Source organism: Mytilus edulis, chromosome 10, assembly GCF_963676685.1.
Source record: "Mytilus edulis chromosome 10, xbMytEdul2.2, whole genome shotgun sequence".
In the NCBI taxonomy this organism is placed as follows: domain Eukaryota; kingdom Metazoa; phylum Mollusca; class Bivalvia; order Mytilida; family Mytilidae; genus Mytilus; species Mytilus edulis.
In genome coordinates, this window is record NC_092353.1 from 34,246,496 (window position 1) to 34,270,517 (window position 24,022).

The window sequence follows — 24,022 nt, forward strand, 5'->3', positions numbered from 1 at the left end:
AAAAACAGTAATAAACAGAGTGGTACCAGATTATCCAGAATACAAAGGTTTTTTTTCTGACACCAACCATCTGCCTAATGGTCAAACATAGGCAATTTGTCAAATTAGGTATGAGTCAATACCAGGTAAAACAAATACCACACACGGGTAATTCTGGTTCATACAAAGGAAGATTATAAGATGCAAAAACTAGTATACAGTTGGTGTAAATCAAAAAGAGAGTGACTACAAATGCTGGTCCCCCAGCATTCGAACGCAATCTGTTTTCGGTTGTTGTTTTATAATTTGTTTTGACAAAATAATTACAACATGTAAATGTACATGTTTAGTTTTTCAGTATTTTGGGTTTCATGGAACACTTGAAAATAATTGATGTATATCTTTGTGCCAAACTGTTGTCGTTTCATTTATTGATCCTTGGCATCCTATTGTGTTTTTGTGTTGTTAAAAAGTTTTCTATTTTATATATCGATTAGGGGATATCATGGTTGAAAAAAGGACGTCTTTCGACTTATTAGTATGTTCTCTTTCGGTATATTCATTTTGGTTTCATAGTCTTGTAGCTCGACTTGCTGCCATTAAAATTAAAATTAACCTTAATCTAATAGGTATCGCAATCAGTCGCAAAAACTTTCTGAAACTTATTTTTCTGAATTCGATAATTAACCATTTGAACCATTGCCTGTTGTGTTTGCTCAAAAGTCTGAAAATATTACGAGTTGTCTTTCTATCAGTTAATATAACTGCAATAAGCCTGGTAGAAACGAAAAAAGTAATTCTCAAATATTTTTTTTTCGCCATTTCAGGAAATGATGCATACAGAAAATGCTATCACAATTTTACATTTGATTAACCTATCCAGTCGCTTTTTGGCAATATTTCTTATTAAACCGGCAACATTGCAAGAATTATCAAAAAGTTTAGAACATTTATTGCATAATTTTGTGTTGTTGATAGTTTTCACGTACAAGTCAGCAAGTGGATTTAAACGGAGTACAAGTTGTTACTTTGTAGGCGGCTTGTCAAGGATTAGTGTATTTAAAAAGATTCTCGTATGTCCATATTTATACTCAGAGCCAGAGAGCAATAGACATCAAAACTCTCACAAAGCAATGCAGGTGGCACACTATGACAGCCAGTTAAAAAATGCTTGTGAGAAATTGCGTAGTATGATATTACGTGGTTTGTGAAATAATGGCTTTGTTTTAAGAAATAGATTAGCATATTTTTGTTTAAATTTATTATTCTAATGTTTTAAAACAACCACAACCGTGCCGCATTTACAACCTTATTAAACTGTATGACCCAATGTAGGGATATTTGAAATATTTGCGCATAAGAAACCACTGCGAACTTTAAGTCCTCTCTTAACTATGTTTAAAAAAAAAAAAAATCTTTTTTTTTCATAAATATTGAAAAAAAATATACATTTCTCTCTTGCATTCTTGTGTGTGCTTGTGTATAGGGGTTTGTGTGGGGTTTTTTATGGATGTTTGTGCATACTATCTTTTCCTTTTGATTACAAATTACATGTATGTGCTATTAAAAAGAACATGTGCGTGATTGCTTGTTCCGTTTTCTGTAAAAACAAATAAATAAAATAAGAAAGAATTGTATTTATCAAATGATATATGTGTACATAGCAATATTATTAATACAAAACAATAACTCATCATACATTATAAGACTAGGACAAACCATGTTTCATAGTTACAAAAATTGTGGTATATGACACATATCCGTAACAACCTATAAAAACTCGTATATATATAATTGAACATTTAACATAAATAACAAAAACAATATATGTTGTGTAAGTTATAATGTGTATACACGATATGCGGTCGATGTGTAATTCAATATAAAACCATAAATAGCCTTTAAACCACAAATACTGCTTTGTAAAACATTAACAATAGATTAATGCTGTTTTGGTTCATGACTATAATCAATCCAGTGTTGATACTGTAACATATAATTATTTTAATATACTAATGCTGTGAATATCAAAAAACATATTAAAAATGCCACAACAGACAAATGTAATGCTGTTTTTTTCCATTTTGATTTATAGTTTAGAAGATTCAGAAGAAAAGTCATCTTCTCGAGTCATCTTATTTGGTACAAATTAGACTTTATGCAAACACTCTTCATAATTATTCAGAAACCATTTCAATATACAATAGGCACAATTAATGCTAACTGACGATAAGAACATAATCACATAACAAAATTAGAAGAAAAAAAACATTAAATAATTCATGGTTCTATAATAATCGAGATTTTTTCAAAAAATAAGAAGCTTATGATACAATTTTTGATTTAAACTAGAACAGCACATGCATTTTTCTTATCACCAGAAACATATATTGTCTGCTCTATGGTCGGGTTTTTGTCGCTTTGACACATTCCTCATTTCCTTTCTCAATTTTATACATAAAATTTGTCTCCGATATCACACACTGGGCAAGGTGAGGCAACTCTAATCTGAAGATAAACTTAGATATTACGTAGCACACTTTGACAAAATTGAAAAAATGTCTATCAAATTCGATATTATTCATAGTAATTCATAAATTATTACATGATAGTATTTCTGTGAACAATTTTGCATCATATGTCGCGAATTATTCAGTGACCAATCTAAAAAGTAATGAATTACACATGTTTATCGTAAAATCAGTCTTAATGATAAAATCATAAAAGTTCAATTCATAGTTCACTTAAACGTGGTAGTCTGTAGGTTTTGACCACAAAAATTTTTCAAGGACTGATACAATTTAGTTATTTTACAGTGGAAATAAAGCATGGATCAGCAGATCTTCTTCAAGGACAACCAGGGAAAATTTTTATGTCATTGTAATTAGTTTTACATAATTTTGTGAAAAAGCAACATTTCATTAATTATACAAGTGCCATCGCACCACGAGGAAGTTTTAATGTTCATAAATATACATTTATAAATTTTAATTTTGTTGTATACAACATTTGACTTTATTTATAATGATGGCTTTTAATTTAAGCACCAACTTTCAAGAATGCATACTTAATTGAAAATGTTAATCCTTCAGATTTTTATTTTGAGTACAATCTAACTCTTTGACGTCAACAAGGCCATATTTTCGATATATGAATTGTTTTAAAACTAGGACCAATATATAAGACATCTTTTGATATACATCTTGAGGCAAACTATTTTGTTGTTTGTATAGCCTCATAATTTAATATAAATGACAAAATTCCAAACGGAAATAATCTTGGCATTTCCCGCCGTGTTGCCTCAAAAGGCAAGTAGTTTGTAGCCTTGTGCAAATGAGTAAGAACAACTTCAAAATATTAATTTCTATATTTAATAATCTGATGGTCTACTAAATGATGGTATTTGGTAGATTAATATTACTTTTTAATTTTCGAATTCAATGGATCGTAGTGACGGTACACATTTTCTTCTTATATATAAGACTCCTTCTTTCTGAAATTGCACTTTTCCCTACTACAGTTTTATCCGGCTTGGGAATGATTTCACCTTCGTGGTATTTAGGTATGAGAATAAAGAACTGAAATTCATGACCGTTAAACTGGCGATATGGAAATCCTATAAACATACTCTGCACATTTCACAAAGATCTCGCTTCTGTCATTTTGCGTATTCTCGAAATAAATTGTTGAAATATTATATATAAAAAAATAAATATTGAAATTCAGCAAATATTTGATTTCTGGAAAACTTGGCAAATACGGATTTTCTTATGAGACGACTTAAATCATTGACCATGTTATACAGTCGTAAAAAATAATCGCAAACAAGTTGAGTGAATTATTTTTTTTGGCCTAAAATGCTAGGATTTCTTTATATTGAAATTAATCGTTGGGACTTTCCGAGCAATGCTTAAACAATGAGTATGAAACGATATAAGTTATATTATTGTAGGGTGAGCATAATTTATAATGGCACATATCAGAATTAAATAACATAAATTTATCATAAATGCGTCCACAATTCACCATCAATTTTTGTTGATTCGGGTAATCTGTAGGAGTCCTCAGAATCATCATCTGAAGGAATTTCTTGCATCATAGAGTCCCTATCGGAACGATCCGATTTCCCGGTAAGTGATATATCATCATACAATGGATTTACATATGTGTCTTTTTCTCTGTTTTTAATTTCAGTTGAAGCCTTTTCCACTAGTGTATTGCTGTGGGGTAGTGTATCTTCATTGCAGCCGCAGCCATTACGCCTAGAAGGAAACAAAGCATAGTCATGATACTTATACAAATTAAATAGAAGACATGTTTATTTTTGTGCGGTGATTAATAACATGTATAACAAAGTTCAACATGAAAAGTTCTTTTTGTCTTCCCTACTGATTAAACTTCAAAAGCCTGTTTTTACACAAAGCCACATGTCTATACGCAAAAGAGAGGAAAAAACCCAAAAGACGATGTTCAAATTCCAAATAAAATTTGAAAAATCTGAACAATCGAAAACTATATATACATGTATGATGCTCGAGATCGACTCATGTATGTTCGAACATGGAATACAGCCCATAACAGATGATTTGATAGTGTAGGCCAAAGATGCTGATATAATATTACTTTCGTCAAGTTTTCATTCCGGTATCTGAGGAAAGTATTATTCAATGGTCAGATTCAATATTGCCGTTCATTCTTTTCTCTTTTTTTTTTTTATCTGAATGTTGATTTTAAATGTTTTAACTTTTTGTAACTTTCATTTACATATACGTGTATTTTCCCCCTAGAACAAATACTAAGATCTGAATAAATAATTTCAATTCAGTAAATTTACTATTTACTATGTGCGCTGTGCTTAACACGAACCAATGACATCAACACACAAATAATAATAAAATATTTGATAAAACGTGTCTAAAATGTGCAGAAGTGAATTGTCTTCCATGTGAATGGAACCACCTCATCCGTTTAATAAATAATATCTGCACAAATTTAGTCCGAGTTTGCCTGTTCCAATACCAAATTATAGCAAATTGTGTATATGCATATATGTATAAGTAAGCAGATAATAAAAAGACTACATTTGCTATTAGTTATTAAATTTTCACAATCTTGAATAATAAACAGGTCTCGAGCCCAAGCTTTTCTTACAAGAACCTGACATCACCGCGTTTTACTCTCTGTTCTGGTAATTGTTACATTAAAGCCAATGAAATTTCAGCTTTCAAATTTTTTAAGGTGGTTATTGATTCTGCAAAACCAGAGGATCCCGAAAAGTTTTTGAAACATCCGTAGAACGAAGATTTATTTGATCATTGTAAGCAAAGCTGGGATACAGGTCCGTTATTTAATCAGATTGTAATATTTAAGCTTATTTTTAAAATCTATTATTATGTTTCAAAAAGTATGCATGAACCATTTTATTAATATTTGTACTGAAAAGGCATACGCAGGCTATTTACATGTAATAAACATGCTACAGACAAAATATACATGCTTCACACAACAGAAAAATACGTAATGACCGACCAAAGAAAATTTACCACTGAAAACTTGTGTTTTCCTGTTTTGTTTCTCCTAGAAATTGTAATAAAATGATAAATACACTTGATTAAATCGATGATAATGTTTGCGCTTTTGTACGAAAACAGACTTATAATATTATATGTTGTACCAAGTCGTTCTATTCACAGGCACAATTTAAAAGAACTCATGTATACCATAACTCAATATCTGACTGCATGTACTTTATGTTTAAACCTTCAGTGAATAGAAAAAAGTAGGTGGAGACCTTTGTTACTAGAAGCCAGAGGTTGGTGAGTTAAGCCTTTTATAACTCAACTGATTTTTACAGTTTGTTATAATGTCACACAGCTGCACCAGATTAGGGGAGGGTTATGCGCCGGGTAACGAGTTTAACCACGCCATATTTCGCATGTACCTGTCCCTAGTAAGGAACTCGTTTGTTGTTGTGTTATATATTTGCTTTCGTTCTCTTTTTTTTTTAACATAAATTAGATTGGTTAGTTTTCTAGTTTTACATTTGTCATTTCGGCGTCTTTTATAGCCGACTATCCGTTTATGGCTTTGATCATTGTTGGAGATCGTACGGTGACATATAGTTGTTAATCGTTTTGATTATGGGAACGCAGTGCTGTTTGGACTCCCAGCAATATCTATTCAAAGATTACAGCAAGTCCAAAACGCAGCAGCCAGTGTCATTACAGGGAAGAGGAAGTACAACCATATAACACCAATCCTGAAGTCCCCATTGGCTGCCCGTAACATATCGATGCCAATATAAACTTCGTATGTATGTGTTCAATGCTTTGCAGGAGGAGGCACCAGTCTACCCAAAAGAACTCGTTCATATATAAAAACCTATGCGAGCACTAAGATATGAAAATACCAAGATCTTAACAACGCCAGTCCCACGTATGAGAACTAAAACATATGGAAAAAGGAGATTCGACAAAGCAGCAGCCGTCCTATGGAATGATTTGCCAAAAGATCTACGGAACATCCATTCTGTGAACGTTTCTAAGAAAAACCTAAAATCTAATTTATTCAGACATGTATTTCATAGTTCTTAAAATAACTCTTTATCATTGTTATTTGGATTTTTTAAGCAACTTTTTTTCAATTTTTAAGCAATTGTTTTTGAATTTTGAACTTACTTTTATTTGTAATTTTTGTATTTTAAGCAATTATTTTTGAATTTTTAACTTACTTTTACTGGTACGGTTTTAACATCTCCTTAATTTTACCATGCCCATTTTATATTAATTCTATTTTTTATCAGTAAATTTTATAGTATATTTTTATATACAATATTTTTAAAATCTGTTTGTTTTAGGATTTTATAACATGGGCTTTCATATTTTTATTGTTTTAAAATACTTATATATGTGAATAGATATATGTTGTAAAGAGCTTAGGATAAGCACAAAATATAAATATGGCGGATATAGGGATTGCATACAAAGACTGAATATATAATATTTGGGAGCAAATTAAGTAAAAGCTGTGTCCACGTTGTTGATTTTGAACACGTTCTCAGTTTACAAATACTTGAAGTTTGTACAAAAAATCTGTATAAAAATAGATTTGCACAAAAGGACAACTTGTACACAGCATATATACATTTTAGGTTATTGGGAAATATAATGTATTTGCCAGTTAGTAGTTTGTTTTTAAAACTATTCTCTTTTAAATCTAAGGGAAATACAAAAATGTAAAAAAACTTCCTCATAATATTATTTTTCATGTACTAACTAAGGGTATATGTAAAAATACCCATATATATTTTTTTTACTGCCTACTAAAATTACATAAATAACAAAAACATGCAATTACTGTAAAATTGAGGTCCCTTTTCTGCTTAGAAGTTCTAAAAGTAAAATAAAGACGTTCTGACGTTCAATCTTGGAACAGTATATCTAACCTAACATATTATGTATATGTTCCTGGTTCAATACACTGATTTATTAAAGCTTTGGTTGCAATGGCCAAGACTTGTGTTTAACTTGGTATTTGATCATGTAGTGGTTTCAGTTCTTCAAAATTTAATTCATGTACTTTATTTAATTAAGCAATTTGAGGCAGTGAATGGATAATCAGACCAGAACTTTTCTACAAAAAATGATAATTTGGCTGGAACAACTTTTTAAATACGTGGTTTCTGATAAAAAAAAAAGAAGAAAAACTGTTGTTTTGCAGTAATACCTAGTCAAAACATGTGCACATAAATTGACAATCATTTAAAGTCTCTCAGGAATAAGTCGACGAAAGACTAAGGGCTATTTTCGAAGTATTTTTGAATTTTTTAAAACACCTTTAAAAGTGACTATTTCAGTCGAAACCGATTTGAACTGATTTGGTCATCCAATTCATGCTTAAATGTGAAAAAATCTGTGAAATATGCCTTAAAACATTACGTCAATAAGATAAATAGCTAAACGTTTTCATATCTTTACACATGTGAAAAAATACAAAGTGTAAGCAGTGTCTAATCTGTGGAACATGCCACATTGAAAAACATGTTTTTATTCTCAGACTGATCTTTCCAGCAATGATGTGATCAGTTACATTTGATAAGATATAAAACATTGAGAATGGAAATCGTAAAGTATCAAAGAGACAACAACCCTCCCAAAGAGCAAAAAGCATGTGTTTGTTCATTTGGTTTACAGTTTCACGTATTTCATTTGTACGCCCAGGACTTACAAAAGCACACGTAAAACTTTTAAGACACAATGTTTACAATTTAGAACTTTAGAAGCAGTCTAATCTTTGGCGCTCTAATCAAAACAATTTGGAAAGGTAAATCAATAACGATATAATCAAATATAGATTAACTAAAAAGTGTAGACTCTAAATGAATTATACCTTATTTCATATCGGTTGAGAATAAGATTCTCTTATTGGATAAAAAGGGGTCACATGACATTCATTAATCTTCAGTAATAAATTCCATCGGTCATTAACAGAACAAAACGGACCAGAAAACCGGTCGTTAACGAACTTTTACATGATAATGACCGGTGGGGCGTGGTTTCCGTCTGATAATGACCGTTGGGGCGTGGTTTTCGTCTGATAGTGACCGTTGGGGCGTGGTTTCTCTGTTAATGACCTGTGGGGCGTGGTTTCTCTGTTTAGAGAGATGAACCTTTTATAAAACATGTTCCTGTCTTTAATATTATATTCAAGTTATTGAATTGTTTATTATATTTTTTCGTTAATTATAAAATTAAAGATAACTTGATTAAGTATTTATATACTGAAAAGTTGCACAAAAATGAATGGCAGTATTACTATGACTGGTCTTCACTCTTTGCCATAGAAATCGTACAACTCGAGTTCGCTTTCGGCGTTTTGAATTTATGAGAATTTTCATGGTTTCTCAATGAAATAAAAATAATAGTTCTTGAAAAACTGGTCATTATCGTGATACATGAACTGCCCGTAAGACAGTACCTGTACAAAACCTGTAAAGGCAGCTGCGTATGTATCCATGGTAAGACCTGCAGTGGAATACGCAAGCACAATATGGGACCCAACCGCCCAAAATAAAATCAAGGCAATTGAACAGGTCCAGAAAAGAGCTGCACGATTTGTGAATAACAACTACACAGACCGAACACCTGGCTGTGTCACAAATATGGTTAAAAATCTTAAATGGGAAAGTCTCGAAGAACGGAGGAAAACAAATAGATTATGCATGCTATTTAAGATCCAGCATGATCTTATAGATATAGACCGTCACCAATATCTGACACCGAATGATAACCGGACCAGAGGTAAAAACCGCTTCTTCCAAGAAAGAACAAGTACAGACACTTACGGCCAATCTTTCTTCCCGAGGACAATCAGGGACTGGAACAACCTACCAACAACAGTTACAGCGACCAACACAGTTGAGGGATTCAGAGCTGCCCTGAAGGCATGCTCTGAAAGGAAGTAGGAAAACCCAGTTGTACATAATTTTAATTGTATATTTTTGCGAACGTTTTAAATTATTTGTAAATAGCCAAGAGAAAGCTTTCTGTGTTGCCCGACACTGCGTAAAGTTTTCGCGCGGAACCATGAACATTCAATATTGAATCCGGTTCCTTACCTGGAAGAAGAAGAAGAAGAAGAAGACAGTGGTATTGACTGCGACAGCGATACTGACCTCGCCTTCGGCTCAGTCATTATCACTATCTTAGTCAATACCACTGTCCTGTGGGCAGTCCATATATCACGATAATGACCAGTTTGTCAAGAACTATTATATAATTATTCCGACAACTATACGAATAATTTACCTTATTCCGACAACTATACGAATAACTTACCTAAATCCAACAACTATACAAATAATCACTAGAATAATGATCAACCCACCAACGCTTGCGACAGGAGCTACGACTTCAACTACAAAAATAGCATATATCGTATAAACGTTAATTATTGGATATCTGAATAAGAAACTTCATGGTAATTGATAAGCGTCAAAAACTGCACAACAAATGAACCCTTACAAAAACGATGGTTATAGAATACACTTATTGGTGCACTTCAAACTTAAATAAATAACTAAAACAAAATATATCTACTTGATATTGAATTTTTTTGGGAAGTCAAAAAATTGTAAAGACAATAAAATGTCTTAATGATTTAAATGAAGAAAAAAAGAAGACTAACCTTACTAAAAATACACGAGTTAAATGTTCATTTGTCATTAAACGCAAATCTAAATCAATCCGTAACAATCAGTTTAAATGACAAATATTTCTATAAAACAGTCATTAATCTTACTTGGAAAGTCATCATCTTTAGAGCTACCAGTAACCCCAGGCTTGTTAGTTGTTTGTTGTGGTGTTGGTTGTGATTTCTGGGTTGATTGTTCATCGTTGGTGCTTCGTTTTGCTGGAGAGGTTAGTTGGACGGCAACTGTAGTTTCATCTTTGTTTAATTCTTCAGTTGATGGTTTATTAGCTTTTGCAGAAATCCCATGTTTAGTTGTACTTTCAGTTTCATGTAACTGACTAGTAGTTTTAATTGATGTTGTAGTTGGTGCTGTTGAAATTGTTGATGTTGAAACCGGAGATTGAGTTGAAGTTGAAGATGGAGTAGATGTTGGAGTTGATTCTGTTTTAGTTGTTTGTTTTATCAATGTTGGGGTTATGATTTCAATAACGGTAGTATCAGCCATTGTTGTTAACTTTGTTGATAATTGATCAGTTTGTGTGGTGACATCACCATCAGTTGACATCATCTTCATTGTTGTCGGAGGTTGTTCATCCATTGAAGACGATGTTGAATAATCTGTTGTACTGGTTTCTGGTAGCTTAGAAGGCATATCTGTTGATGTCATATCATCGTATATATCTGTCGTTGCTGGTGTGCTTATATTATCTTCTACGTTGGCCATAGTTGTCGATGATGTTACCAAAACTTGTGTTGTTGTAATGATCGATGGATTCGTTTTAGATGTTGGGGCATCTGAAGAGAAGGCCACGTCTGTTGTGGATGAAATGATTGGATTCGATGATGTAATGCTATTAGTTATTTTTTGTAAAATTGTGGACGATAAAGTCGATGTTGAAAGTGCTGCTGTCCGATTTGAGGATGTGATAGATGGCTGTGTTAAAACAGTTGTTGTTGTTGTTGTTGTTGCTGTTGATGCTGATTGAGTCGGTGGAACAGGGACATTTTCTCCATTACATTTCACTGTAAGAGTTGCTGTCGGATCTAAAATGATAACATAACAATAACCATATTGGATCAAAGTAAGCATTGTCTGACAATACTGCCATTAGTTGTGTTTTGTGTGACGTAATTAATATAATTAAAAATTGTTATTTAATTTAAACGCCATTCTAATATAAATAGCGGTAAAAACTAATTCTGATTGTTAAACAATTTTCGGAAGTCTGGCAGTCTGTGATTTGCTATATACTTTTTTGTCCTTTTCAGTTTTATCACTTGTTCATAGTTTGTATTAGGTTTTCAATTTCAAATAATTTTGACACGAGTATCCCAGATGAGATATGTATTATCTGGTACAGTGAAATTGACTGGTTTTATTAATGTTTGTGAATAAACTAAGTTCTTACTACAATTATACTTTTACGCATACAACTATCATTGAAAAGTGTATACCAGAGACATTACTCTATATAATCAAAGGATATTTTGTTGTATCTTAGTAAACTCTATCTGATGTGAACGTTATATTTTCATAATGAAAATTAAATACTAAAGCATTTATTGTTGGCTTGAAGACAAAATCGCATGAGTTTCAGATATATTCCGTCGCCCTGGTTGGTCTTGCGATTGGGACATACTTTACCTTTTTCGTTGAAGAGTTGAGACTCTCAGTCACTGGTAAACCTCATATACACGTAGAACATCACGAAACACCAGTTGATGGACACTTTATATTCTTATAGCTGGATAAGAATAACTCTAAATCATAGAAATCTACATCCCAAACATTTTATTTTGTGATTGGAAGAAAACTTACATAAAAGGTGAATATTAGCCAACCCTTCCATAATGGCAATGACACAATTTGACTATGTGATTGTTAGGTTTGATTTGCAGTAATAACTATCTTAATTAAAATTTCTTTAATCAAGATCGAAGAAAAGTGTCGTCTGAAATGTTTTTACGAAGAAATATATGTACACAATTCCAAAATACTGCTGAATTCTCACAACAGTCCACGGTTGTGCAGCATTCGCTCAACGACAACGATGACAGGGGCGGATCCAGCCATTTTAAAAAGGGGGGTTCCTAACCCAGGACAAAGGGGGGGGGGGGGGTTCCAAATACATGTCCCCATTCAAATGCATTGATCTTCCAAAAAAAGGGGGGTTCCAACCCCCGGAACCCCCCCCCCCCCCCTCTTGATCCGCGCCTGGATGAACAAAACTAACTATATTGAGTTTTAATTACCTGAAAACTGAAGCTTCATACAATATCGTGTATCTTCAGGTGACGATTCTTTCTTCAAATCGATGAGAACATTATCTCCGTTGTTGACTGATATACTACCAGCAATGGTACATCTAATTCTCGTACTCTGACCTGAGTTGTTCACTCTAACATCTATTGAGCTCCCACACCCATTGTACTGTGGATGTAGACTAAAGAAAGCACTAAAGGCAAGATTAGATGTACCATTATTAGGTATGGATACAGTGGCACTACATGGACACGTCTTATCTGTGTCTGTTCCGTGGGCTGCATAACCGTCAATGATAGCGGAACTTCCTGAGGCTACACTATTCTGACAAAATGTTGCAACTACAAAAATTTAAAGGAATGGTAGATATACCGAGATAAACAAGATTAGCAACAATTAATTTAAATCTTATGTTAAATTTGTTAGCTTTAATTCATAACATCCATGAAACCATAACAAAAAGTCGTTGAATATAAAAAAGAAATTACAACAGATGCAGTATTGTTTTCTCCGACATATTTTATTTTCATGTTTTTAAAATTTATTTTCGCAATTTTTAATAATTGTTTACTATTTATGTTTTAAGAGAAATTAAAAGTGTTCATTTGTATTTTTGAATATGAAATTAGGCTTTATTTTTACTATCATATATTCTTTAAGTTTTTTATGATGTAACTCACAAATATTCGAAATAAGTGTAACATTTTTCACATCGACTTTATCTGACCTTCACAGGTTAACAGTTTGAAAAGACGGGTGAACATCCGGACACGAGACAACTTAATTTCTCATCTTTTAAATATGTTGCAATGTTTCTTTCATTGAAAAAGAAATAAAGCATCCGTTAAAATATCATAAAATATGTTAATAAATAACATTTATACGTTGTGTTGCTAGGCAGGTAAGAAATGTTGTCTAAATTTGTCATTGTCCAAGGAATGTACCTCTACGCGATAAACGCATCTTTATTCATAACTTGTTTTGCATTGTGTTCTATTGTAATTCAAATAGACCTGTGAAGATCCACTTCTAGCGAGTTTAAAATGTGCTGACTGTATGTGTGTAAAAGTAACAAAACGACCTGATATTTGGATATTTCCACATGATAATCTTTAACGATCAACGTTTTTATAGGGTTACTGTAACTGTAAGATAATAAATTTGACAGCGTACACAACCATTTTCAAATAGAAACGTATTCCCGAAAAAATGTACTTTTTCCGAACGGTTTTTTTTTAAATTAATTTTTGGTTTTGGTAAGACGGTTTTAAAGAGGGTTTTGTCGCATGCTGTATTAGAGGTATACATAATATATCCATGTCTGGTTCAGAAAATATATATCCAATCAGAATCTCTGTGTGCACTTTGACAAATCATTGAATAAATAAATCGGTCCGAATTTTGTTTTACAATATTAAGAAATGAAAACAATAAGAAATGCATAATCATAATCTAGCGTGGCGACTTTGTGATAACAGAGTAATCTCAGAAAAGCAAAGCACGGACTGTTTTTAAATTCTACCTATGTTATCATAATGCTGTATGAAAACTGCTGTAATAATAATTGCTAAGTACCTTTTTGGATTAACTAAAATTGAAATTGAAATAAATTTTACTTTGAACTGCATCAGGCAAATGATGTATTCACGAGAAATACATTACAATTTTGTAACTTAATATCATTATACACAATTGTAGAAAATGCACCAGTGAGAATTCATTTGAGATTAGTTTCTACAGAATAAATGACGATTGTCTGAAATAAAACCTTATTAATTCCAGGTATGAAACAAAATAACACTTCATCAAATGAAAGCTGATTACGCAGTTGATCACCTTAAAGTCATATAGTTCTGATCAATAGCAAGGAATCTATATTGCAATACGATCCCATTCGAGAATAGAATGACACTTTCAAATTATGGTACTCGTTTGAAATATGTTTTTATCTTACCTTTCAAATTATTCCTCTCGGCTGAAGATTGGCAAAATGACTGACACGAAACTGAAAATGTAAAGAATATATGCATTTTAACCAAATATAGATATATCGCAATCAGTTATGGTTTTAACCTTAAGTTAGATAAATAAACATATATTATCAATACCCGGAATAGCTTCGATAGTATCAAAAATGTTTGTTTACGGAAATTTACGGTCTATGCCGTTATGACAACAATCCAACGACAATAAAAAACTAGGGGCTCTAAAGAGCCTGTGTCGCTCACCTTGCTCTATGTGACTATTAAACAAAGGAAGCAGATGGATTCATGACAAAATTGTATTTTGGTGATGGTGATGTGTTTGTACATCTTACTTTACTGAACATCCTTGCTGCTTACAATTATCTCTATCTATAATGAACTTGGCCCAGTAGTTTCAATGGAAAATGTTAGTAAAAATTTACAAATTTTATAAAAATTGTTGAAAATTGACTATAAAGGACAATAACTCCTTAGGGGGTCAATTGACCATTTCCGTCATGTTGACTTATTTGTAAATCTTACTTTGCTGAACATTATTGCTGTTTACAGTATATCTCTATCTATAATAATATTCAAGATAATAACCAAAATCTGCAAAATTTCCTTAAAATTACTAATTTGGGGGGCAGCAACCCAACAACAGGTTGTCTGATTTGTCTGAAAATTTCAGGGCAGATAGATCTTGACCTGATAAACATTTTTACCGCATGTCAGATTTGCACTAAATGCTTTGGTTTTTGAGTTATAAGCCAAAAACTGCATTTTACCCCTATGTTCTATTTTTAGCCATGGCGGCCATCTTGGTTGGTTGGCCGGGTCACGCCACACATTTTTTAAACTAGATATCCCAAAGATGATTGTGGCCAAGTTTGGATTAATTTGGCCTAGTAGTTTCAGAGGAGAAGATTTTTGCAAAAGATTACTAAGATTTACGAAAAAATGGTTAAAAAATAACTATAAAGGTCAATAACTCCTAAAGGGGTCAACTGACCATTTTGGTCATGTTGACTTATTTGTAAATCTTACTTTGCTGAACATTATTGCTGTTTACAGTTTATCTCTATCTATAATAATATTCAAGATAATAGCCAAAAACAGCAAAAATTCCCTAAAATTACAAGTTCAGGGGCAGGAACCCAATAACGGGTTGTCGGATTCATCTGAAAATATGAGGGCAGATAGATCTTGACCTGATAAACAATTTTACCCCATGTCAGATTTGCTCTAAATGCTTTGGTTTTTGAGTTACAAGCCAAAAACTGCATTTTACCCCTATGTTCTATTTTTAGCCATGGCGGCCACCTTGGTTGGTTGGGCGGGTCACCGGACACAATTTTTAAACTAGATACCCTAATACTAATAATGATTATGGCAATGTTTGGTTAAATTTGGCCCAGCAGTTTCAGAGGAGAAGATTTTTGTAAAAGTTAACGACGCCGGACGACGGACGCCGGACGCCGGACGCCAAGTGATGGGAAAAGCTCACTTGGCCCTTCGGGCCAGGTGAGCTAAAAAGGAGTGAAAAGACAAGTAAGATGGAAAAATATCATGATTTTCAATGCCAGAAAAGTGCGCAGAGAACGAGTCATAACAAATATCGAAAAATAAATCATCAAGACTGAAAAATGAGGGTCGTGACTTGGGACATGCACATAAACATGAAGCAGGGCTCCATAAGAGATTAAGCACTTGATCCTTGACCCACCTTTTTATGTTGATCAACGGAATAACAATGAAAGATGTCAGCAACTTACATTCTTTACTGGACAATAACTTAACACTTTTTGACAAAGCATAATCTGGATACAAGAAAACAAAAATGCAAATTTAAAACTAGTGATTGTTCCCTTGCTATTAAAACTGAGGATAATAAGAGTATTCAATGTACTATAGACTTTGCCCGTGCGCCTATATTATAAGCGAATTCAGAGTATACTTTTCATGCTAATTCAGAAATCATGCTGTCTTGTTTTTTTGTTTTTGTTAAACGTTGATTATATTCTATGATACATAAAGGCAGGAAACTCGTTCGTCTGTTATCATAAATAGTATTCCAAAGATATTTTCATCTGGGAATATTTTAAATGTGTTGGCTGTTTGATTCGAGGACTGACTGCACTTGTTGGTCTGCTTACATTGGACATTTATCTGATTTTTGTAATCTCTTTATCAAAGTGTCCAGCTCAAACATTCGATTTTTTCGTCAATATACATTTAACCCCGCCGCATTTTTGCGCCTGTCCCAAGTCAGGAGCCTCTGGCCTTTGTTAGTCTTGTATTATTTTAATTTTAGTTTCTTGTGTACAATTTGGAAATTAGTATGGCGTTCATTATCACTGAACTAGTATATATTTGTTTAGGGGCCAGCTGAAGGACGCCTCCGGGTGCGGGAATTTCTCGCTACATTGAAGACCTGTTGGTGACCTTCTGCTGTTGTTTTTTTTTTCTATGGTCGGGTTGTTGTCTCTTTGGCACATTCCCCATTTCCATTCTCAATTTTATTTTCGTCTGATCAATGACAATAAAAGCAATGCAATTATAAATGTATATTTTACATAAATTACAATAAACTGGAACTAGATTAATGATTTAATGACTTCATCCACGAATCTTTTCAAATATTCTGCTCATTAATGTTTCAATTCAAAAGAAGAGAGGAGCTGATTAAAGATATAAAAGATTTTGTTGTTTTGTTACAATACCAGTTCTGGGGATTCTGATCATGAACCAATAAAAGTTCTAAACAACCATATTGATATTGTCATTAATTTGAAAACTACTATACTGGACTTTTCAGCACATAACTCTTGTAATGCTAGGACTATGAATACAATCTGATCTTATTGGATAATAAAATTTGATTTAATTTCTTCATGCTATGCATAATTTTATTTTCTATATCAATAAACCAAAGGGGTGATCAGAATAATATGTCGACAGCATTACTAAAATGGAAAAACAAATAAATAGATAGACAAACTAGTCAACTAATAATATACAAAAACCCAAGTATTGAGCAACACAAACCCCATTAATAGTCGGGCGTGTGGGATGGGGATGAGAGAGGTCAGGTGCTCTGGAAGGTAAATCATACTATGATACCATAAACTGACAATTTTCCAAAGAAATGTAATGAATATACACATGACATTGTATATAGTCTTATCCATTAATGCTTTAAAATGTTCTCATTTTGTTTGTGTACTTTTAAGAGATACCTCAAATATGTAAACTATTTGTCTAGCAAGTATAATGAGATTTGAACTATAAAGCTTCTTTATATATAACATGTCTATTTAAACGTTACAAAACTTTGTTATATCTTATATTCAAGATACACTGATTCAAAGCTGCATCATTGTGTAGATGATCTTTTAAATGCATCTTTTGTATTTGTTTTTTATTCTTGTCCTGTTTTATGTTACTCATTCGGGTAAAACTGGGACTATAACAATAATCCTGTTAATATAATAGTATGTTCCAGTGTGAGTTTGAATTTAGACGAGGTGCACTACACCGTGGCTTTTTGAGGGTCTGGGTCGGGATGGGGTCCGCATTTCTGCATTCTTTTAATTCATAGGCAATATCTTTCTTAATTGATTTGCTCAATATTCTCTAAATTTTAGTCCCCATTATTCTGTATGCTTTATGTTTTTACTATTAGTCTATTTTCTTAACCCAACTTTATTCTGCATTTGTTCGCCCATTATTCTCTATTCTGTAAGTCCCTTTGAAACACTCTTGTATTCAAATTTATTGGTTTTATGTTATAGTTTAAGCCATCAAAAGTACCTGGTTAAGGTTAATCTAGAAACATGCACGTGTCTTTTTGTACTGAAAACGGTATTCTACACATAAGGCGTTACTTCTTTCAAATTTCCTGTAGTGATTATGTTAAAATGACTATCCCATTAAATTATTCACGTAGCAGCTCGTAAAACAGCTTCACAGTCAAAATTTTACATTAAATTGTTTAAATCATTGAGTTGAATGATAAAGTGTTTCCGGTAAAAACACCAATCCTTTCACACAATGCCCAGCCCCAATTACAAGGGTCGACTGGGGAAAAGAATAATGGTCACTTAGGTCTTCTTCCAACAAGGAATAAATCCTTACCAAAGAAGCGAGTCCGATTGAATGTGCGGAATGTACAAGTACCCAGCCACGCCCGGTCAGAATGAGGACGTTGATTTGGATGCATCGTGTAAAGAATTGACACGCTCTTTGTACTGTACGTTACGAACCCTTGCAACATCTCTTTAAAGTCTGTAGATACATATAGCCCTGTTGCAAAGCAAAATTTCATCCCGGAAGACCTCTTTTACAGGACATACATACCCTTTGTTGTAAACATGCATGGAATATTTGCCACTGGATATTAAGCAAACAACAATCAACCAAACAATTAAGTCTCATTTTTTTAATTTTCACATAAATATATATAGTAATTCTAAAGTCGATAGTTTCATTTACACAGAATATATATAGTAATTCTCTCATCGAACACAAACATTTTTGTTCTTGCTTAAACTTTGATAAGTTTTGCAACATTTGTAAAATGCCCATTTTTTATCACCATCGTCTTTAATAACAATATGTAATCGCCTATTGAAATATGAGAAAACGTTGTAAGATTTTAGAAGAATGATATATTATAGATGATCTTACATTGATACAAGTAGATAATAACTCGGACCAATAGGTAATCTATTAGTCCAAGGTTTTAACAACTTTCTGTTTTCTTGATGTGGGTAAAATAAATACAGGTCGAGAAATTTGACCTTTCTTTTCGTGTCGTTCAAAAATAGAGAAAGGCAAGATTGTTGGTTCAAAAGTATTTAAGGTTGCAGAATTGAACTATTTTTTTCAAAACTGGTAGGGTTACATGTAGGGCCTTCCTTCCCAATTTAAAGCTCCACTTAATTTAACTAGCTTAAAAACACCTTATTGAAGTCATAATTTTCATTACTGAAAGAATGTGTCAAAGACAACAACCCGGTAGAAGAGCAGAAAGCATGCCGAGGCCAATCATCGGTCTTCAACACAGCGAGAAGATGGGCTTCAGCTGGCCCTTTTAAAACAAAGATTATACTAATTCAGGTAAAATGGTCGTGATACATGTAAAAGGTATCATTATATTATAGGATTGTTCGATCTCCATACAAAATATCCCACAATTATGATCAATCAAGTGACATTCCGAAAGTAACAAGGTACAGTTACCCATGTAAATGTACTAGATAAGCATTCTTTCAAGGGACAATATAGGAAGTTGTTTAATAAATTCCGATGTTTTTAAATGTTTATACAGATCCTTCAGTTATCGTGATAAACTTTATTGATTAAATGTTGAAATTGAGATAATTGTCAAAATATATCATTTTCTACCTAGTTGACATGCCATTGAATAGATCTAATAAAAGGCGAATGGTGGATTCACATGCAGTTAGCTAAACATGGGTTCAGTATATATACAACTCGTCTAAACATATATATGTTCCTGAATAAACCTTAAAAAATACACATTTTAGATCTATTTTATCAATTGACATTTATAATTCAAATATATAAAATGCTAAAATCGATTCTTACCTTTAAAAATTCCAATCAAAAACAACAATGCAACATACATCCTGTCAATCAAATCAATTTCATGAAGACTACAAGTATTCTACCTTCGATTGTCACACCCTTTCTCATTTTCCGGTTATTAACGAACAACGTACTCTAGGTTGAAACATGTCAAAAGTGTATCGCACACAGACATTTAAACAAACAAAATACCGTTATTTTAATTATTGAAATATGTATTGTATTTTAGTATCGCTGCATGGTTCAATGATAAATGCACCAAGTCATTCATTTAACTAAATCAGCTTAAGTGAATGGCACATAATATATTCCTCGGTAAAGTTTAAATGTCCCAATACTATAGTTTTGCAAATATTCCGTAAACAAAAGCGATCACGACTGTCTTGGACCAATTAAGGTGAAAATGTTAACTTTAAATCCCTTCTGAAAAATGGACATTTAAATTAATCGAACCTGTAACATGGCCATCATATCAATATTTATCTACATGAACAGGTGTTTGCTAGTTAATCTTCTTTACAAAAAAGGTAAAATAATTTCTATATATCAGCATTGTCCCCCAATAAAAAAAAAGTCGGACATAGTTTTAGCGTTGCACTTTTATTACGTGTAGTTACATTTTAAAGAACACACACAGTACATGTTTATATTTTAACTATAATGAGTAAAATTCAACTTGAACTGATTTTAAATCGGGGGTACATTGAAATTGTTGATTAATGATTGTCGTTTCCAAATTTGAGGCAAATTGAATTCTCTATTGTATACATCATGTACCTGCAACAGTGGGATTTACCGTCGCGTTCTCAGATTCAATATCGAGTTTGTGCTAGAGTAGCTCGCAGGAACTTTTCTCTTTTCTTGCAAGCAATGTTCAATAACATTATAAACCAACACATTATAACAAGTTCAACAATATTCAAAATACAAAATGGACAGATATCAAACTTGATATTGTAATCATATTATATTATTATGCAACAATAAATTTCAAACTGACTGTCGTAGTTTATACTGTGAGCACCTTTCGATGAAATGACACCCCAAAATTTTCTTTATATAATACTAACGGAACCCCACCTTTTTAACCGCCAAAGTATTTCACGTGCATTATATTATCCATATATAATTATACCCCAAAACAAGAACCCATAACGTTATACAACTACTCTCACTAACCAGTTTTGAACATATATAAACAATAGAACTATAACACAGGGAAAACCCCAAGTCTCAACGAAAAGAAATTTAAAAAATGAAAACGACATCAAAGCCTTATTTTGACATCCCAACTCCTTTTTTTAGTGGGCCCAGACCAGATCACCCTACATTGAGTTTCTTGGTTCGGTATGTTCTGTAACATTTTGGCGGGAATGTCAAACACACAATAAAACTTAGAAATATTTCTGCTGTATATTATTACAGCTGACCTGTACAGTTGATAATTCGGAGTTTAGTATGACGTTCATTATCACTGAACTAGTATATATACTTGTTTAGTGGCCAGCTGAATGACGCCTCCGGGTGCGGGAGTTTCTCGCTGCATTGTAGACCTATTGGTGACTTTCTGCTGTTGTCTGTTCTATGGTCGGGTTGTAGTCTCTTTGACACATTCCCCATTTCCATTCTCAATTTTACAGATGTACAGTTGATATACAGCTTTACAGATGTACAGTTTATTTAGAGCTGTACAGTTTATATACAGAGTAGGAAACATTTTCATTGTGAAATTTAGTCTGTATATAGACAATATTTCACAGATGAATACTATGAAATGTTGTACTGATAAAGGGAGGAAATATTTTGTTGCATTGAGACAATATTTCATAGACAGATTGTCATGAAATTTTGACTCATGAAGGTTATCAACATATATCGTTCAATAATGATATCATTAAAGTGTTTATTTGATTGATAATAACAAATAATATACACAAATTAATAAAAAGATACAGGTTTTGATAGAAAACTATTTTTTATCATCATGGACATGAGGAATGGTCAAGATTAAAAAAAATACTTTTCGAATATCTCGGTCATAAAATTGTACCGGAAGTTATTAAAATAAAAAAAAGACTAGTTTACAGCAACAAACAAAAAACACAAATAATACAAAATGTGGCGGGGTTAAAAATGTTAAAGGGATCCCAACCCTCCCCTACCTGGGACAGTGGTGTAACAAAACAACATAAGCACGGACTATACAAATTAGTTGAAAAAGGCTTAACTCATCAAATGGATACAAAAAGATATACATCCAACAAAAATAAACACAGAGTAGACGTGGCCGGGTACTTGTGCATCCCAACAACAAAAAGACACTATAAGTACATATCCGAGAGTTCTCGCAGTTACTAACGTCTAGTTTATAGCCACAAAGAAGTAATAAAAAATCATAGATCTAAGATTAAATTATCAATCAGTACGCATCTAACATTCTATGGATTTAGTTAAAGACGTCATTAAAAGTCAGAGAAAAACATCACCTTGTACAATTCCAAGATATAGGAATCGACAGATTGTAGATACATGAATGTGTTCATGCATTCTTCATGATTCATAGTTGTTAATGAATTAAACAGAAACTTAAAAAAAAATGCCATTTACATCAAAATCCTCTTGATAACGAAAAAGCATTAACATGTACCAACAAAACATACAATGAAAAGGCACACACATCCTTGGATAAACACCTAGACAAGAAAAGCAATGAGAAGAAAACAATTTTTTTTTAAATGGCCAAGTTCAATCGGTCTATACTAAAGAACACATGACTAGTATACCAAACAAAAGCACAAGCCCATATCCCACCATGGGTAAAATCAACATAAACAAAAATGTAGTATACAAGGTATTAAAGAACCTTAAACAACATAAAACTACAGGACCGATTTACATACCAGCACTTATACTTAAAGAAGCAGCAGCAAATGAGATGGCTCCCATCCTTTCCCATCTTTACCAAACTCCATTGACAACGGTGAAATACCAAACGACTGGAAAGAAGCAACAATAGTCCCACTTTTCAAAAAAGGAGAAAAACATATAGCAGCAAATTATCGGCCAGTTTCACTAACTTCTATTTCATGCAAAGTTCTCGAACATATCCACAGTTCAGTCATCACATTTTTGGAAACATAACATCTTGACAGACAGTCAGCATGGATTCAGAGCTCGTAGATCCTGTGAGACACAACTAATTTCAACAATAGAAGGAATTGCCAAACAACTGAAATCAGGGAAAGATCAAGTTGACGTAATCTTACTCGACGTTAATTGCAACGGCTGTGACAAAGTCCTACACTTCAAATTACTCAACAAACTGAACCACTACATGTGACATTAGAGACGAAAACCTGAAATGAATAAATGTTTTCTTAGAAAACAGGAAAAAACAAATGGTAGTTGAGGGCTGTAAGTCATCACTGGGAGATGTACTTTCAGGGGTCCCACAAGGGACTGTATTAAGACCCTTACTCTTCTTAGTATTTATTAACGACTTACCAGAAACAGTTCAAAAGTCGACTGTCAAACTATTAACTTACGACTGTCTACTATTCCACCACATCAAGAATTCCCAGGACGAAGCCAAATTAAAACAGAACCTTTCAGCACTAGAAGACTGGGAAACCAAATTGCAGATGAAATTCCATCCAGAAAAATGCACCGTCATCCGCATATGCACCAACAGTTAATACAAAAAAGAGACATACTATAAATAACATGGCCTCACTCTCGAAACTGTACAAACCAGCAATTATCTAGGAGTAAATTTACCAGTGAGGACTTACAATTGAAACATCATGTTGACGTTACTGCCAAAAAAACATTCAAATCCATCGGATTCCTTAGACGTAACCTTCGAGAATGCAGCAATAATGTACGAAATGTAGCCTTTATCTCTCTGGTCAAGACAATTCTAGAATATGCAAGTGCGGCATGGGATCCTCATACCACTGAGGACATAAACCGTTTAGAGCAAGTGCAAAGGAGGGCCGCCAGGTTTGTAACA

The 24,022-nt window shown here is 32.9% G+C and overlaps 1 protein-coding gene across 4 annotated transcripts; it reads right to left on the minus strand.

The window, feature by feature from the left end:
- Positions 1-1,601: 1,601 nt before the first annotated feature.
- Positions 1,602-20,327, minus strand: LOC139490987 (uncharacterized). Of its 4 annotated transcripts, none has more exons than XM_071278176.1 (7): positions 20,011-20,204; positions 14,388-14,438; positions 12,424-12,774; positions 10,279-11,214; positions 9,816-9,894; positions 5,523-5,556; positions 1,602-4,241 (listed from the first exon to the last, which is right to left on the minus strand). In XM_071278176.1, exons 1-7 carry the CDS (start codon positions 20,048-20,050, stop codon positions 4,236-4,238), a joined length of 1,497 nt encoding a protein of 498 aa, XP_071134277.1. In that variant the 5' UTR covers positions 20,051-20,204; the 3' UTR covers positions 1,602-4,235. The 4 variants fall into 4 exon arrangements, with proteins under 4 accessions (XP_071134277.1, XP_071134275.1, XP_071134279.1 ...); XM_071278174.1 differs by having other exon boundaries at positions 5,509-5,556; positions 20,011-20,171; XM_071278178.1 differs by lacking the exon at positions 5,523-5,556 and adding an exon at positions 7,336-7,369 and having other exon boundaries at positions 20,011-20,171.
- Positions 20,328-24,022: the final 3,695 nt, after the last annotated feature.

Coding starts and splice junctions, on each gene's coding strand:
- LOC139490987 (XM_071278174.1), bottom strand. CDS start 20,050: ATGTATGTTGCATTGTTGTTTTTGATTGGAATTTTTAAAG. Junction 12,775..14,387: donor CGAGAGGAATAATTTGAAAG/GTAAGATAAAAA, acceptor AAATTTTTGTAG/TTGCAACATTTTGTCAGAAT. Junction 5,557..9,815: donor TGTATAGTTGTTGGATTTAG/GTAAGTTATTCG, acceptor TACAATTTCTAG/GAGAAACAAAACAGGAAAAC.